We start from the raw sequence: 18,957 nt of genomic DNA, 5'->3' as shown, positions 1-18,957 counted from the left end.
CCAATTCCGTTGTATGGCATTCTTTTGGGGAAGGATGACAGTTGATGCCATAACCAAGAATACCTTTATGTCCTCAGATAACTTTGCAGGAATGAGAGTTGGTAGCAGATCCTAAGAAAGCATGTCAACTGTATGTAACAACTGTATGCAACACATACACACCCCTACCGAAAAAATGTACATTTTCTATAATCAGATGAAACAATAATTTCTTTCAGAATGGAAAGGTACAGATTTAGTGTTTTGCCTGTATCATTCTTTGCTTTGCTTTTTTTTTTTAATAAAGAGATCTGGGTAAGTGTATACTATCCATATTGTGGTTGGATAGAGTGGGAGTAACCATGGATTTTATGATCAGAGGAGAATGAAGCTTTGAACAAATGAGATGAAAAAAATAATCCAGAAAGCACTGAAAAGTACCATGATCTATTGTAAAAAACCTCATTGTATTCTTTAGTGTGATGAAATCCATAAAATTGCCGGTAAGCTGGTTAAAAGTATGCCTTCATTTAATGAAACTGTAAGCCCTTTTGAATTTCTTGTATAAGTAAAATACGGTGTATAAATGTGTTTGAATTGCATATAAGACCTTTGGATAAAGTTTTCTTGCAATTACATGATTGTACAAGAGTTTGCAAATTCATTTGTGAAGAATGTAGAAATGTGAATTTTTTCTAGTATAAAACATCTTTGTGAAATTCTGCTTTTGAAACATATCTTACTAATAGTTCTGTGAAAGCATTTTTTTTAGTTTATCTTGGCACTAAATAGTAAACATGACTTTGTGTTAAATTCGTTGTCTCTTTCCCTATATTATCTTTATCTCCCACCAACAAAGGGACTTCCTCATTCTTTTTGTCTTCCCTATTCTCCCTCCCTAATCTTTCTTGTTTCAGTCAATTGTATTTATGGAGCTCTTGCTGTGTGCCGAGCCTAGTACTAAGAGCTTGGGACAGTACAGTGTAACAGTTGATAGACCTGTTCCTTTCCCACAACAAGCTTACAGTCCAGAGGGGGAGATGATTGCAGCTCTGTACATGAGTGCTGAGGGAGGGGTGAGTAAAGGGTGACAATCCAACTGCAAGGGTGATGCAGAAGGAAGTGGGTGTAAAGGAAATGAGGGCTTAGGGAAGGCCTCTTGGAGGAGATGTGCTTTTAATAAAAGTTTTGAAAGTGGAGAAAGTGATCGTCTCAAACATGGAGAGGAGGGTGTTCCAAGGCAGAGTGGGCAAGAGGTCAGTGGTGAGATAGACAAGCTCCAAGTACAGTGCGAAGGTTGGCATTAGAGGAGTGAAGTGTGGAGCCTGGCTTACCTCTGACTTCCCTCCTCTCTTGTCTCCCATCCTAACTCCTTCCTTTTGGTCTCCTCACTCCCAACTACCCTTTTTACTCACATAATTGCCTGACTTTTGGCATAATTTTTGCAGCCCAAAATAGGGGAAAGGCTATTATACAGGGAAATTATCTAGCAATAAAGGGAGCAGGAGGGAGGAAAAGAGGGGAGATGGAAGAAGAGGGCACTTGAAACTGCCTCTTTTAATTCTATTGCACTCTCTCAAGTGCTGCTCACTCACCAAATTAACACCCCCATACCCTTCTGCTCCTACCCTGGCTATAACAGTCCCAATTAATTAACTTCCCCCAAGTATGTTGTCTCATTTTAACCCTTCTACTCCTCCTTCCCCACCATCCACTGCTTACAATTGTGGTATGAAAAAAATTTCATTTCTTCAAAAATTGGGGTGAGGCAACTGTTAATATATTTCTCCCTCCACCTCTGCTTTATTGAATCTCCCTTCATTCCCTTGTCTCTTCCCATCTGTATTCTTCTCTTCTACACCTTCCCCAAACTCCGTTTCATCATTTACCACTCCCCCTTCCTATTCCCCATCTTCTCCAGCTCCCTCCTTTCCCTTCCTCTCTTTAGCTTATTCTGTATTGTTGTTGTTGTCGTCATTTTTGTAGGCTACATTTTGGTAATATCTTGTTGTCAAGGTTCATTTTAGCAGTTAAATTTAACGTGTGGAATTTTATCCTTTGCTCTGTTGGCATAATGAAATAGTGGTAGCAGATGTTTATCTTGGACATCTTTTCACCTACTCTTAAAGGACCTTTTTCCCCCATTTTACATTTAAGAAGGCTGCTTACCAGAGATAAGTGATTCCAGAGAAGCAGCATGGCCAAGTGGAAAGAGCATGGGCCTGGGAGTCAGAGGATCTGTGTTCTAATCCTGGCAATGCCGCTTGTCTGCTCTGTGACCATGGGCAAGTTACTTAACTTCTCCATGGCTGTTACCTCATCTGCAAAATGGGGGTTAAAACTGTGAGCCTTATGTGGGACAGGGACTGTGTCCACCTGGATTATCTAGTGTTTTTTTACCCCAGTGCCTGGTACATAGTAAGCACTTAACCAATACCGTAAAAAGTGAGTCAAAAAGAAAACATTGATTTTTGTTGTTGTTGTTGTTGTTCAGAGATCATCCTTACACCTATTCCAGTTATTGAGAATTTTTAGAGCAACTTTGCCAGTAAGTTTATGAATAGAAAATGTCAGCAAATATATTGTCCTTCAGCCTCATAGTATCAGCAGTCAGTTGTATTGAGCACTTACTGTGTGCCCAGCACTGTTCTAAGCGCTTGATAGAATTGAATAAGATTTCCCTTCCACTTCTGGCAAGAGGACTTGGGTTCTAATCCCAGCTCCACCACTTAGCTGCTGTGTGATCTTGGGCAAGTCACTTCTCAATGCCTGCTACCCTGTCTGAAAAATGGGGATTCCATTCTTGTCCCCTCTCCTACTCAAACTGTGAGTCCCAATGTGGGACAGGGACTGGGTCCAATGTGATTAACTTGTATCCAACCTAGCAGTTAGTACAGTGCTTAACAAATACCATTTTTTTTTTTAAAAAAAGGCTGCTCTGTCAGCAGTCTGTTATTGTGGCTGCGACTTTATAGATCTCTTTATCACTTTTTAAGAGCCAGTATATAAATAACACTTAACTGATGATGGTGAAAGCTGCCAGGCTATATTATTTTTGGAAGATGTATAGCCCTTCCTCTTCAGTCTTGGAAACCACTACTTTTTTCAACAAGTAATTTTTCTTAAGTTTGGCATTTTAGTGAAATGGCAAGTTTTTCACCGTATTGGAAAGAAAGTTCCACCAGACCTCCAAGGAATTAGGCCCTTCTACCTGTGGAAAACTAAATTGTAAGATCTTTAAAGGTAGAGATTGGTTTATAGTTGTCTGTATTCATTGTGGGCCTAGTACAGGGCTCTGCACATAGCACATATTGTCAATACTGTTAGTGCTGATGCTGAGATGACCTCCCACTTCTTTCCGTCTGGGAGGCCTGAGGGTGGGCAACATCTCGCTAAGCACTGGCAGCTGTCGTATAGAGGACGCTCACTATTTATGTGTTTATTTTTTTTCAAGAAAATAATCCACTCACTTTTTTAGTCCAGAGGAGATGTGACTGAGTTCGAGCCTTTGCCTGATTGAAGAATTGAGGGATTTTTCCATTTTATTTTGTTGGCCATGGGGTAGTGTTCTTGCTGCCAAAGTATTTGGATTTCACAAAATCATATGGGTCAATTCTATATGCTGAGTCAGCTAGCATTATACGAAGGAATAGCGTGGTCTAGTGGAATAACACTGGCCTAGGAGTCAGAAGACCTGAGTTCTAATCCTGGCTCTGCCACATGCCTACTGTGCGATCATGGGTAAATCACTTAGCTTTTCTGTGCCTCAGTTCCCTCATATGTAAAATGAGGATTGAATACCTGTTCTCCCTCCAACTTAGACTGTGAGCCCCGTGTGGGACAAAAACTGTCTGACCTGAGCATCTTATGTCTACCCAAGCACTTGTCACATAGTAAGCACTTAACAAATATAGTGATGTAATAGCAATAATAATAATTCTGCCGCCCCATAGCCTCCACAAAATATGCATCTATTTTATCTCATTTCTGGAGTTGTTAAAATTTCCCATGAAGGTATAGAGTCTTTTGGTTTTCTTTTAATTCTGTACTTAACACAATTTACTTGAAAGGTACCAAGTCCAACCTTTGTCAGTTGTTAATAATCTTTGTCAGAGGGTCTTGTCTTGTATATTCTAAATTAGGAGACTGAAACTTTGTATTCCAGCTGTTTGCTTCATGAAAGTCAAAACTGCCAATTCTTTTTAAAGAGTGCATAAACAGGAGTGGCAGATCCCCTCTTGATATTAAACTAAATTTGTAGTATCCAAACTGAACAAACCCAACTGCAAGGCTCTCTGAGTCATTCCCACATTGTACTTGTACATGTGCTTGTACTTGAAGTGTTAACAACAAGGGGAATTCTCACATGATTTTAATGAATTGTATAGGCTGTTGCACAAACTCCCAAAATATTTTATGGAGTTATCTACTCTAATCCTTTTCCACAACACAGATATAAAAGTGAAGACAGTCTGTGGTTCATAGTTTGTACAAATATTATTATTCCTTACGTTGCCAAGAGAGATGACATTCTAATCCAAGGATCCCGGTTCTATCCTGGTTCCAGAGATTCACAAAAAAGCCCTAAGGATTGTTGTTGTTTGTTGACTCAGTTGTTGGGGGGGGCCTAAGTGCAACATGTTGGTTCTGAATTGTCAGATGGAAAAAGAAAAGTTAGTGTTGGTTGTTACATGAAAACTATTCTGAAAATTTTGTATGAAATATACCTTATGCAAATGGTATCTTGCAAGCATCTTTGTCTTAGTATTGATTAGATAAGATTGAATTTGAATATGGCAGAGCAGGCACTGTGAATTGTCTAACCATGTTGGGTTTTCATCCAAATAAATAATTTCAGCAGTTTATTTCCTTTCTTCAGTTCTCTTGGAAAGTTCAGTAGAAGTCCTGGTTTTCACAAGGTTGAAAGATTTTCAGTTTACTTTGAACCCTTCTCTTCTCGGTACTTGAGTGTAGTGAAATGATTTTCTGTATTCTTCTCTGAAGCTAAACAGAAGACTTAATCTCCCAAGGGTTGAGAGAGCGATACAGTGGGACATAATTCCTGAAAGTCATAGACTGAAGGATTTATTGCTCACTGGAAGTAACTTTGTCAACCCAAGGGCAAGAATGAAAACACCACTGCCACCTGTCACCAGACCCTGTCAGGTTGTGCAGTGCTCAAGATGGGGACCAGCCAAACCACACTTTGTCGGATGGAAATTATCCCTGGAAAATGCAAACGGACTGTTGGTATTCTTCGTTTTCCATCAGTCTGGAAGTAGTCCTGGAGTTGTTGGTGCTGGAGTGTGATCTTTTGGAAGATACATAAAATGAAGGCACTGATGACTTGTGCAAAGATCTCAGTTTTAAGAGTACAGTTAGGCCATGGTGTCCTGACTACACTCTGACTTGGTCATCTGCCCTTGTATCATTTGATACATTGTTGGGTGGCTCATGTTTTTAGCCCACTTTGGCTGAAATTATCAACGGAATAAAACTTGAAAGGGGCATAGACTCTCTGAATGAAACAAAAAGGAGAGATCATGATATGCCTTTTTTTTAAGTAAAGTGTTTAAACTACAGCTGCATTCTTCCCAAGGCTGCTGTTGAGCCTGGGAACCAAGAGTTTCTTTGCACGGTCGTGGTTGGAAAGACCATGCTGTTTGGTGGGGACGTTCTTGGCGAAAGAAAGATAAGACAATCTGAACCACCAGAGTCCTCTGGAGGAGCCACCTGCATCTCATTTATAGGGAGAATGTGTGGCTCCATTTCTCTTGGGGCGGCCAAGTTTTCCCTATTAGCAGCCATCCTGCTCTTGGTCATCTTTTGACTTCCAGCCTCAGCAGTTGGTTACTTTCATCACCTTCAGAATGTTTACAAGAGACCATTAGACAGGAACATGGAACGAGAAGAGTCCAGGAAAATATTTTAAGGGAGGACATTATCCAGCATTCTTCAGAATTCGGAATCAAAACAAATCATTAAACAAGAATGAAACATCTAGATTCTCAGAGAAGTAAAAAGGTGAAGAGTTGACAAGAATTTGGTCTCTGCCAGGCTCCAATTAGTAAAGTGGCAAATGATTGAAAATCAAACCTCTAAAGTTAAAGCATCAATATGGACATTTCCTCAACGATGTTCTTTGGATTGACATCAATCCCTTAAAAAATTAGGCTTAGATTTTAGAATTAAGCATAGGGTTCAAAAATTAGTCAACATCCTTATTTATGCTTTTGTGGGTTTTTTTTTTTTTGCTGTGTCACTGCTTAAACTATTTGTCAATGTTTATGCCATAGTCTTCAATAAATAATAAATTCTCCAAAATTGGACAGATCACTAGTGGGATCAATTTCTAATGTGATTCCTTCTTTTCACATCTGGTTCACTTTCCCCTTTTTTGCCCCCCCCCCACACCCGCACACAAATATATTGCTGACAAGGATTGTAAGATAGAAGGGAAATTTTTAGATTAGGCTTGAATTACAGCTCAGGATAGAAAGGTTGAGAGCAGTGTCTCAAAGATGGAGTTGCAAATTGCTCAGAATTTTTCCTGATGACTTATCACACACTTCAGACCTCCCTGTTTGTGTAGTCCAGTGATAGATGAAATTGAGTGGTGATATGCACTCAGTTCTCCTGTAACTCGGGTTGTGGTATTGATTAACTGATAAGGAAAACTCCTGTTTTAGCTAAAACAAGTAGTGACAACTTGCATTATGGAAGAACTGAATGTATATGAGGTAAAGATCATTAAGAAATATTGTAATGCCTTTAATGCTTAAAATTATGAGAATTTTACCGGTAGGTGCAAGCGTCTTTGTGGATGTTGAAATGGAAATTGAAGTGTTTTACACATTCTTTGTTAAGAGTAACGGAATCAAATGTGTGTCAGAACACAATTTTCATCTAGACTGCTCTGGAGAGGCTGGCTAAAAATTGTCAATGTAAATGGCATTTATGAATTCTTAAAACCAGAGATTTTTTTTCTTTTTCTTCCATTCTTGGAAAGAACAGAGGGGACTTGACCAAAGTCTTCAGAGCAATGAAGAGTACTGTAAAATATATTGGTTCCTCTTTCCTTATTCCCCTAGAATAAGAACAGAATAGCTTCTGAAGTGAAATGTAGATCTAGAAGCAAACAGTTAATTTAATGGATTCTTGGGCATATCGAGTCCATTGAAGGAGTTCCTAGGTTTGACTTTAAAAGTGTATTCAATTTAACGTCTTTCTGGTAAAATCCCAACGTGTTTCAAGAAAACAAAATAAACATTTTCAGTCATCTGGCTTGCATTATACAATTCTCAACAGTTTGAGGACAAAACTGGGAAATGTAGACTGAGGTCATTGTGTGCACCCAGTCTCAATAATTTTTCAAAGAGTTTTTAAAGTTGTCATCCTTTTCTTCTCCCATTCCTGGCGTGCCAGATTGTATTGGACTTTGTCTAACAACTTTATGCTTCCAGATGTTAAACTGATTTCTTGTTAAGGCTGCATATTCAGCGTGAATGCCTTGAAGGATAGTTGTCTTGTGGGTGTCTGCCTACTTCTAAAGCTTTGCAGAAACAGTGTCCTGGACCTGATAGTCCAACTTTTGACTTTATATTAAACAGCTCTTTTATTATCAGGGGGATTTTGACACATTTTAGGGAAAATTCCCCAATGTTAAATGCAACTACTTGACTATATTAGCCTTTGGTTGCTCAGCTCTTTTATCTTCATGACTAGAAGATGCCCATCTTTTCCAACTTATTCCTCTCTCCAGTATCTATCAAGGATTTGATTGAAATGATCAGTCTTTCAGACTATCTGTTCTTCAAGATACTGATAGATTTCATTTAAAAGTAGTTTACTAAGGAATTTATGCCTAATCAGCTCAAAAGGTTGATTTGATTTTTTTTAAAAAAATTCTGTAACTCCAGCTCTTAGAGAGCAATGGGTTGTGGATATGCAGAAATCAAGATTTTTTTGTGTGTTTGGCATTCCCCAAGAACTATTATATTGAGTTATTCAAAACCAGACCCCTGCTATTTCATTTAATACCTGGGTTGTCTGAAATATAGCAAGGTGGCATTCATTGTATCCACACTCCTTTATCAACTCCCAGGTTTTGCAGAAGATTTAAAGGCTCCACTTTTTTCATTTGTAAATTGAAAAGTTGGCCTTTATTATGCAACATCTGCAAAAGCTGTGTTCAAAGTACATTTTTAACTTGATGGGATTGTGCATTAATGGGGTCTTTTCTTATTTTATTTTGGGATGACTTTCGCCTTCATATTTAAAGAAAGAGCGAGCCCTGAGTTACTTTGGTAAGTATGACTGCTTTATTATTTCCATTAATGGGTATCATTATATTTTTGTCTTTAAGATTAAACTTTCAGAAGTTTCAATGGTTTTCTACCTCTAACTTTTATTTTGCTTTCAGTTTAATTTTTAGTGTCAAATGGAACATGCCAGGTGACTGGGCTCCACCACTATTTGCTCTGTGACCTAATGGAGCTGGGGGCCGGGGGGAACCTCTTAGAGAAATTAAACACTTCACAGTGATCCAGTCATCGGACTGACTAGGAACCTCGGAGATGGTTCTAGAAAAGAAGCCGTGGACATACTAAAGCATCATTCTGAAGGGAAGCGTGGCATCTTGATGTTGCCCGGACCATACTGACTCGGAGTTGCTAGGGAAGAATAGGCCTGGCTTTCTGAATGGAGGCAGAAGTTTCATTTGTCAAGTTAACTGTAGTTAATTTGTTTCTCTTGGCTTTTGGGAGGCTCTGTACAGCTCTTCTCCATTATTTTGAGGGGCAGGGTGTGAGGTTGGTTGACTTGCTTTTTGCTGTGTTTTTGAATCGGTCTTGATTTAGAAATGTTTTTTAAGCTTTTTGGGAAAGGATGCTGCTCTTACCATGATTTCTGGTTTGTGCTGCTAGAAGGGAAGAGTAAACTTTTAAAGGTTTGGTTGCAAGTTGTTAAACCAGGTGGTAGGCCAGAAACCATTCAGTGTGAATAATTCACTGCACATGAAAAAATTGGAATTACAGTAGTGTTTAATAGTGTTTTCTATCATGTGTTACAGTGCGTGTTCTAGCTGATAGCTAATGTTTGGTGCTACTTTTCTTTGAGGGTCACCTAGTTGTACAGAGTATCCCTAAGAAATGCAGTGAACTTTAATTTGGGCTGTTGTAAAAAAAAACAAGAGGAAAGCAACCTAGAAATAGTTTTGACAGCAAATGCTATTTTAAACCTGGAGATTGTCATAGTAATTGGTAGTAGGTGGACATTTGTGGCATCAAAAATGTCAGCTTGGTCCAGCACGATATTGTACCACTCCAGCCTTTTTCATTTAATCGACTGTATGGCAAAAGTTATCTTCCAAAAGGCAGCTAAGGAGATTCTCAGTATCAAATTCACTGCATTTCTTTTGGGGCATTATTCTTTGTCTCCTTTGGGAATAGGTAGAATCTCTAGAGGGGTATCCATTTACACCTGCCTTCATAAGGGGAACTTCACCATCTGGTATAAGATTAGCCTGCTTGATCTAAGTGATACTCTTTCTGGATTGGTACCTTGAGCAAAGATACTTGCTTTACAGGTTTTGAATTTTAAAATGAGTAAGGAAAAACTCACTTTGGGGTTCCATTCTCTCCATTAGTGTGGATAGAAGTAGATTTTGCTTTTTGACACATGTTGGATAGAAACTGGCACTTTTGTGGAGTTTATATTTTGGCCTTTTTTTGGTATTCGACTCGAGTGAATAGGAAAATAACTCCTCATAGTTCATATAAAAGTTCTTCATGACAAAATTGATTAAATCAGTCTTTAAAATTATAGGAATCTGTTTTCTTGCTATTTTTGAAGCTATTTCCATGTTTTATGCCATAGTCATTGTGTTTAGGCTACATGGAATATTAGAAGACAAGGGAGATGGTGTGGAGCTTATTTTCATTTTATTTGGCCACATTACCCACAAAGTTATAGTAGGAAAAAGATTGAAGAATATAAAATGTGGCTAAATGTGCTCTGTGTAATTAAGGTAGGCATAAAACGAATTTAGGGTTTAATATAGATTCCTACTTACAAAATTTCTGCCAAAATGCTTTTGTATCATTAAGTGCCTGAGGGAATACAATTAATAACTTCTGAGATAATCTCTCCTTAGGACCTGCAACTTCACGCTCATTTGGAGGTCCAAGGCCAGGTAAGAAAAATCCTAAACATAAATGTTCAGACTTAAGTTTTTCTTATGTACCTTACTTTTTTAGTTATTTTATAAAAGAATAAAATGTCACAGGTTTATGGGCCCCATGTTTATGTGCAAATGAGAGCAACTTTGCTCTCATTGTAGTATTGCTTGAGGCTCCAGACTCTAAGATGCACCAAGATTTTTGAGATGGAAAAATAAAAGTATTTTTTCCTACATTTTAAATTTCAAACCCCTGGTGCATGTTACAGTGTTTTATAGTGCAACGCTGTGTAGTTGGAGCCTGCATTCAAAGCAGAATGACCCAAGGTGACTTCCAAGGGTTGAGGCTTTCAACCATAGGCAACCCCATTTTCCATGGCATTGCCCTAAATTGCTTCACTGCTGCCCCTGGGGCACAACAAAGCTAATCACTCCATAAAGCAGAGGGAAATTTTGGGGTCACTTCCCCCACTTCCCCCTGCCCCTTCCCTTCTCCACCCGAAATAGTGCCTCTTTTAGTCTGTGAAATCTGCACATGGCAGCATAGTCTATAGGATGGAGGACTGGACCGGAAGTAAGGAAGCCACTAAGCTATAAAACCTGTGGTAAGTCACTTAACTCTTCTTTGTCTTTGATTCTCCAGATGTAAAGTGAAGTTAATACTATCTGCTCCTACTTACCTCATTGGGATATTATGAAGATATCATGAAATAATGTGCAAAAACACTTAAATCCTCAGAGTGTCATGAAAAATTCAGACATTGTATGGGCTATTGCTGTTAGAGTATGCAGTGCATATCTGCTTCAGAATGTGAACTAAATGGTCCATATAAGTACAGCACTAAGAGGTCAAGTGGAAATGTGTTAGTGGCTGTGATAAATGTAAAGCTTTAAGGAATGGGAAACTTCTATTTTGGGGGGTTTTTGGGCGGGTGGGAATAAAGGGTAAAAAATAGCTTGAGACTGTGAATGCTACTCGAAGAGTGGGGACAGTTTGGGTGAAGAGAGAAAACTGAAATGACCAGAGGAGAATTCATATTGCAGAGGTGGGGCAGATTTGAAAGCAAAAGTAAAAAGGTAAGAAAGTGTTGAAATTGGGGGACTTAAAAGCACAAGAGAAAATGAATGAAAAGCAGGGCAGAAATACACATGAACCAGTAAATCCAGAATTGGGTGCCGAAAAAGACTTTCTTTTTACAGGACCAAGTTGCTCCAAATGTTTTGGCTTTTTTCATAGTTGTATATGTCATTTTTAATGTCAGAAAGTGAACAGTTGCCTTTAAAATATTTAAAGAACCATCAGTGATCTTTTTAGTCTTTTGAAGTCTGGGTGGATCACCTCCACTGTGAGCTTTTTTTTTTTCCTTTCTTTCTCTCCCTCCCCCCACTCCTCCTTTGTCTCATCTCTCCTGGAAACAGCTTTCATTCCCCTTTGCTTTAGGTTATCCCTGGGACTTTGAAATTCCTGCAACTCGTGAGACAGTCCTTTCTTTCTGCACAAAAATGCAATCGAGGGAGGAACCCCCCTCCTCAAAATCTTTCTTCACCTCCAGCAACAGCAAGAATAATAGGTTGACACTTAGCAGACCAGCAGTCTGCCTACTATTCCATCTTCTGTGGCTAAAGTTTACTTGGAGGAACCATGGATGGTTGCCCTCCTTGAAATGTGTCCACGCATTAACTCTCCTTTTGATAACCCATTGTAAACTGCTTTATCATAAATTTTTCCAAACTCCTCTTGAACCTACAGATATTTTCTACCCGTAGAACTTCCCATGTTAGCGAATCTTTATGCTTACAGCCACCTGGGTAAAGAAGTGTTTTCTCTGGTTTCACATCTGCCACCCTCAGGTTTCAATGAGGGTACTTTCTTCCTGGTGATGTGGATTTTGTTCATCCTCCCACCCATCACCATTTTGCAAACTGCCTGTGTCTTATCCAGGTGCAAAAGGCCTGATTTTACATCTGCCCTTGTAAGGAAGCCACCTTGATCATCTTGGTTGCCCTTCTCTATCCCTTCTCCAGCTCTGTGATTTCCTCTCTACGATCTGGCATCCAGAACTGCAAACAATGATGCAGGCACACCGTGGTTTTATGTGGCGGCATATGTCTGTCATTTTGTTTTCACTTCTCCATAGTGCCCAGCATTCAGTTGGCTCTTTTGGCTGCTGCCGCATGTTGCGCCAATTTAAAAGGGCACACTTACTAATCATTCCAACGGCTCTCTCCTGAGTCATGACTGCTAACTTCTGAGCCCATCATCAGAGTTATGATTTGGACTATTGTTCCCTTGGTGCATTACCTTGCTTGCACTTGCTCATCCAGCAGTCTTCAACCTACTCTGTCAACCTTAGGTAGTCTTCCTGGAATTTATCCTCTTCGTTGTGGCATTTCATCTCTTGGAAGAGGCTAGTGTCATCCGCAAAATTAGATTGCGTTGCAGAGTCCCACTTTCAGATAATTTATGAAGATTTAAATGAAACTGGACTTAGCAGTTACCTCTGGATAGTTACTGTTTACTCTTCTCCATCCTGGAAAGTGGCCGCTACTCCCCACCCTCTCTTGCCTATCTTTTAGTCGGTTTTCTGTCTGATGAACCATCTTCTTCAATCCTACGATTACGTGGATTTTTGCAAAACTTGACAAAAGCCTTTGGAAATTACAGTATGTCCAGTAGTTCCTCCCTGTTGACTCTTGCAAAGACTTCCAGCAGATTAATGAGGCTTGATTTTTCTCCAAGTTGTACTTTTACAAGTGCTTGCTGATCCTAAAAGTAGTTTAATTCAAAAATAGTCATTTTAAGGGAGAGTTGAGTAAATCAAACTGTCAGGTGATCACAACTGCATAGGACAATCAATCAATCAATCAATTGTATTTATTGAGCGCTTACTGTGTGCAGAGCACTGTACTGAGCGCTTGGGAAGTACAAGTTGGCAAAACACAGGCACTCACAAAGAGGGCAAGCAACAGATGCATGCAATATTTTCTGTGTAAAATTATAATTGTACAGTCTGAAGCTTTAGATTATGGGGGTCTTATCTTGGGGTCTGCTACCTTTGGTTTCAGAGTAGTTTGGTGTTTTATAATGCACTGGACAAGGTAGACTATTGGTGCAGGGAGGTATCTCTGCTGAGACTGAGGGAGAAAGATGAAATTTGTGAAGATTCAGGAAAACTCATTCAAACTCCAGTTGTCCAGAAACCTTAGTCATCCAGATTTTTCTAGGCTGCCTGTACTTGTCCAGTAGATCTAAATTTAAACTTGAAAGTACTGGAATTCTGTTCATTGATATCCATATCAGTGGTATTTATTGGGCTCTTCCTGTGTACAGAGCACTGTACTAAGCACTTAGAGTATAATACAGCAGAGTTGGTAGACACGTTCCCTGTCCACAATAAGCTTACAGTCTAGAGAGGGAGACAGACATTAATAGGAATTAATTCATAATATATAATTTACAGATATGTACATAAGTACAGTGGGGTAGAGGATGAGGCAGATACCTGATGTCCATCCGTAGCCCACAGGTCCAAATTCACAGTTGACGCAGAAGGGAAAACTAGATACAATAAATGGTAAGCTACACTGGCTATATGTGGAGTCCAAGCATGGACTTGGGAGTCAGAAGGACCTGGGTTCTAATCCTAGCTCTTCCATTTGTCAGTTGTGTGACCTCGAGCAAGTTGCTTACCTTCTCTGTGCCTTAGTTACCTCATTTGTAAAATGGGAATTAGGGCAAGGAGTCCCCTGTGGGACATGGGCTGTGTCCAACCTGATTAGCTTCTGTCTACCCCAGTGCTTAGTACAGTGCCTGGCACATAGTGAGCACTTAACAAATACCATTATAGAAAGAATCCAGATTAGTCTCAGTCCCCTTTGTCTTGGTTAACAGAGTTTTTACTTGTGCCATAAAAGCAGCCATGACAACTTTTTTTAAAAAACATACTTGCCTGCCTAAATTTTCACCCACCTCTCCAAAAAAATGCCCTCCATTCCATTCCTTCCTTCGGGCGTGACTCCTTTTCTAAATTTGATGGGGAGGGGTGGGAGACCAGCAGCAGTGGCCAATTCCATGCCCTCTTCCCCACTCGAAGAGGCACAAGGCTTAAATGCACTTTGGTCCCCAAAATTCAGAACGGTGCTGCATAAAACTGTGACCTTTAATCCCTTTATTGCCCAATTGACTCAGTCACAGTTCTGAATGGAAAACATTCCTTCTCATTTCGCCCAGATGACACTGTGGTAGGGCAAAAAAAATCATGCAGTCAGCTAGCCCTGAAGGAGGGGGGGGGGAAAGAGCTTTAGCTATCCAACTGGGGAAATAGTAACTGCAGAAAATTAGGATATTTTCTGTTTACATGAGCTGTATCAAAGACATTTATTGAGTACTTAACTGTGCAGAGCACTGTACTAAGCACTTGGGAGAGTACAGTATAAGAGTTGGTAAATCAGTTCCCTGCCCACAGAGCTCACAGTCCACTACCAAAAGAATTTATTCAGTTGTATTTATTGAGCACTTACTGTGTGCAAAACACTGTACTAAGCGCTTGAGAGAGTACAATATAAAAATAAACAGACACCTTCCCTGCCCACAATGAGTTCTGCAGTTTTTCCTGGTAAAATAGTATTCCATTTCAAAGGATTCACTCTAAGTCCCAAAAAGTGTCCAGGCTTGAACCAAGGAAAAAGATCTTCAATTTTCTAAAATTCACAGCCCTGCCCCCAGAGACCTCAACCCAGATGCTATTCATGGCAATAACATTTGAAACTCGTGCTTTCAAGTTTCATCCCTCATCCTAAACTTATTTCACTTGCAATTCATCTTCCCGATTAAGGAAAGGAAATCCACAAAATGAAGAATTGAGCCTATTTGAATAGAAACTGTCTCTTTAAAGAAGAACTACACCCTCTTCGAAAAAGATTCCGAAGAGTCTCAGTAAGAGATGTGTTTGAGTTATGAAGCCTAGTTCTTCAGGCAGTACATTCTTGTCTCACTGATTTGAAGACAAGAGGATGCCATGGTAGTTGCTGGCAACAATTTTTCTCCCTTAAATTAGTAAAGATCGGAAAACATGAAGGCTGTGAACATCAAGCCCCTTTCTGAATGCATTTCAGAATTCTATAAGAAAGATCGTGCCATGTGTTGGCAACTGTTTTGATAGTCCAAACAGTTCAATTATTGTTTTCAAATGTCTACTACATTTCTAGCCAGCGATAGAGTAGACAGATGGGAGGTGATCAGTTTGTTTGAAAAGTGACCAGTTATGTTGAAGACTATTCATTGGAGCAGAGACAAAGATCAACAAAGCTGCACTTGTTTAAACGCAGCTTCAAAAAATCGTCGTCTTAACCTGCTGAGGCACAGATTTGCTCTGTTGTCATTGTGAATGTCTTTCGCAGACTGAGCCAAGGCTGATCGAGTCCCAGGTTCAGTTTGACAGATGGAGAACTTGTCTGTCTCCACTCAGTGTTTCAGACAGCTTTCCATCCTGAATTTCTGGAATTGCTACGTGAGTGGAAGCCAACAACGTTAAATGGCCTCACGGCCTTTATTGCTAGTGAAAATCCCTGGAGGAGAATAAGGCCCACACTGATGCAAACAGTGTAGTCTGCTCTGTTTTTATACTAACGGCAGTAAGGCCGCTTCTCCAAAGAGCCATTTTTGGTGTGCCATTCTTGCCAGGTCCTGCCTTATTTCCAGAGTTCCCTTTTGGAAGGAGGCGATTTGAGAAATGAATGGAGAAACAACTTGATGCCTTTCAATCTGGTGTCAAGCCTAAAATTGAAATGGAAAATGTTGTTCTCTGTGGTAGATAATCCTGGCACTGACCTTTTTTGCTGGCCTTTTTTATGGTCAGCAAGTGGCATGGCATCATTGGCCTGTTTAAAGTCATCTGTGAGAGTAGGCAAAATGACACAGAAGGTACTGAACTTCTGTGAAGAAATTGAGCTAGATAATCTGGAATGGATGATTGCTAGCTCGGCAGTTGCAATAATATATATATATATACATATATATGTATAGCTGATCCAGGCATGCCTTTGGCACTCTGGAGTAATATTGGCCAACATTCCCTTGTGCCAAGTTTACATAGCACCAAAGCTGCAACTTCATGATCAAGTTGCTCCACAGATAGATGGCACTGTTCTAGTTGCCAGAGATGTAGACATCCCTGCATTTGCCATTTCACAAAATACTCTGGATCCCCAGACCCATCTAGGTTTCGAAATGAAAACATTTTCCCCTAAATTTTTCATTTCACAAACCGTGTTGTCTTTCGGTGTGTAAGGCCTGATGTGGAGCTGCAGTTCTGCCTGCAGCTCTGATCTCGGAGCTGCATGCAAAACAGGATTGCACCAGGAAAGATCAACCTAAAGATAACAGAAAAGGCACCTGGCTCGCTTTCAGTCAACACCATTATGGAAAATGAACTGTGTAATATTGATATGTGATATTTAATTCATTGTTCAATTTTCTTAAACCCATTCCAGATGGTACAAGTTAGAACATATTCAGGTCTAGTACGTTAACTTGGTTGCCAGCCATTTATTGGTTTCCGAGATGATATTAAGTCATTTCTGTGCTCCATTTTATTTCGTGAGTTGGGTTAGTATTGTAATTGGGGGTGAGGCAAATCAGAATACTTGATTTTAGGATTACATTGTAATGGGCAGAGAATGTAATGTAAATATGCTTTTCGTTGTGATAGTTTTTGTGTGTGCCTATATATCTCTGTGCAACTGTGATAGTTTATCTGTATTTTTCTTGCATAAAGAACCTTCCTGTGGTTTACCTCTTCACCCACTAGAGAATGATGCAGCTGTTCCTCACTTTTCACTGAGTGTGTTATGAAAAAGTTGTGTTAAGTGAGCTATTTCTACATAGTTAAAGACGGGTTAAGGGTTAGGTTCCCAGCTATACTTCACAAGCTTTTCTTTCTAAGGACTCTGTGAGGACTCTGCAACCCAGTGGTTATGATAGCCTATCGTGACAAAGCAGGACGCTCTGGTTCCTAAATCAAGATTCCGCTCCCTTTTCCTAGGTCTGCAGTATCTTCTTTGGCAAGGGCCAATTCCTCCACCTTTTCCCCCCTGCTTTAGGCGCTCCTGAGAGGTTAATTCCTTCCTTTGTCATCTTTCCACCCCCATAATCCTCTTAATCCAAGCCAGAATTTCCTGCACTCTTGTCAGTAGGTCTGTAAGAAGAGTGGTGAAATAATATGATTTCAACTCACTGATCCCACATCCTAGAAGCTCTCCGGACTCAAGGCACCACCCTTCTTTATGCACACATCCCTCCCTTATGCTGTATATGTTCTTCACCTGTATTTATTTTGCACCTTTTGTGTGCAGAGCTGTGTACTGGGGGCTTCATGTATGCAGAGGACCGTTGTAGGCATTTGAGAACATACAGTAGAAGTGAGATATAGCATAGCCTCCGTCTTTGAGGAACCTGTAGTCTAATGGGGCAGGCAAGCAGGTAAAAATGGCAAAGATGTAATAGGAACAGGAGTAAACTTGAATACAAATGATTACCCAGGTGGACAATTAAATAAACAGATAGGCACTTGAGGGCTAAGGAGGACGAAAGGATGACATGACCAGGGAGGTAGGGATTAGTGTGTGGAGGTAACTTTTCTGGGGGATTTGAAGTTGAGGGCCATGACTTGTCAAATTTGAATGGGGGAGGGAATTCCATGCAGGGGTGAAGGCCTGAACACTGGGTCAGACATCAGAGTAACATGGGACAATTAGAAAGTTAACTTGGGGGGTGAGGTAGGGGGAGGATACTGCAAGCTGAGGAGTCTTAAATCCATGTGTGATGCAGAGAGAAATGGGTTGCCAGTGGAAGTTTTGTTGGGAAGGGATATATGCTGATAATGACATTTTAGCAAGATGATCCAAGCATATAACATGGAGACAGGTAAGACGAGCTAGTGCTAGTGCAGTTGAGGATTTGAACTAGGGTAGAAGAGATGGGACAGATCTGGGAAATAATTTTGATATGCTAAAAATTCATATCTATATGTGGAAAAAATGATTGGCAAGGGGACTGGTGTGCCTATAATTTTTTTTTTCCTCACTGACTCCTTTTTCTTAACTGATGGGAAACATTCGGCTGCCAGCACAGGAAAGTAGGCACCTAGAACTACGAAAGATCAGTGGAAGGATCCTGCCACCGGAGCCACTTGCTCAAAGTGTTCCCTCATCTGAGGGAACAAAATTAGGGAGAAATCTTACCCCCCGTCTCCCTAGTCACACAACCAGTCTCAGACCATAAGTAGATATTTTGGGACCCTTTTTTATTGAAAAAGAACACTGCTGGTTGATATTTTTTTTTAAAAGGTACTTTTGTGCAAGTGGTTCATATCCAGATCTTCTAGTGAGCTCTGGTATTCAGTCAGGTCCAGTCAAACTTGGAGTAGTACTGAAAGTTAAAGTTGTCTTTAGGGCAGCCTTTTGTTGCTCCTTAGACAAGTCATACGCTCCATACTAACAAATATATGGTGTGTGTTTGTGGGAGTGTTATGTAAAAGAATAATTCGATCCAAAGGAAGCGGGAGAAAGTTGTGACTGAAAATCAGCAGTTTCAGAAATTGTTTGGCAGCCTTAAGTGGAAAGTGCAGACACTACTTGGAAAACATTTTTGGTTAAATGAGGTTTTTGTGTAATTTTCTTTTCTTTTTTTTTACAGCGCTTAAGCGGAAGCTCACTAAAGACATCAGGAGCTTGAAGGATTTAATGTATGATCCTAAGAGAGAAGAACCGCTAATTGGTATGTTTTTATGCATAGTGTATGA

At 40.0% G+C, this 18,957-nt stretch overlaps 1 protein-coding gene across 4 annotated transcripts in view; it reads left to right on the top strand.

Annotated features, from left to right (window-relative positions):
* Positions 1-18,957, top strand: part of LOC119949368 — a 40,036-nt gene that overhangs the window by 4,260 nt on the left and 16,819 nt on the right. For 3 of the 4 annotated variants that reach the window (XM_038771092.1, XM_038771091.1, XM_038771093.1), the window contains exons 4-6: positions 8,261-8,285; positions 10,133-10,171; positions 18,852-18,932. In XM_038771092.1, the coding sequence (XP_038627020.1) occupies positions 8,261-8,285; positions 10,133-10,171; positions 18,852-18,932 (145 nt within the window). The remainder of the gene's footprint in view (positions 1-8,260; positions 8,286-10,132; positions 10,172-18,851; positions 18,933-18,957) is intronic. The other variant, XM_038771094.1, reaches the window with a different exon arrangement.

The sequence above is a fragment of the Tachyglossus aculeatus genome, chromosome X2 (assembly GCF_015852505.1).
Source record: "Tachyglossus aculeatus isolate mTacAcu1 chromosome X2, mTacAcu1.pri, whole genome shotgun sequence".
Classification (NCBI taxonomy): domain Eukaryota; kingdom Metazoa; phylum Chordata; class Mammalia; order Monotremata; family Tachyglossidae; genus Tachyglossus; species Tachyglossus aculeatus.
Note: the sequence above shows the minus strand (reverse complement) of the source record. Positions and strands in the feature narration are given on the sequence as shown.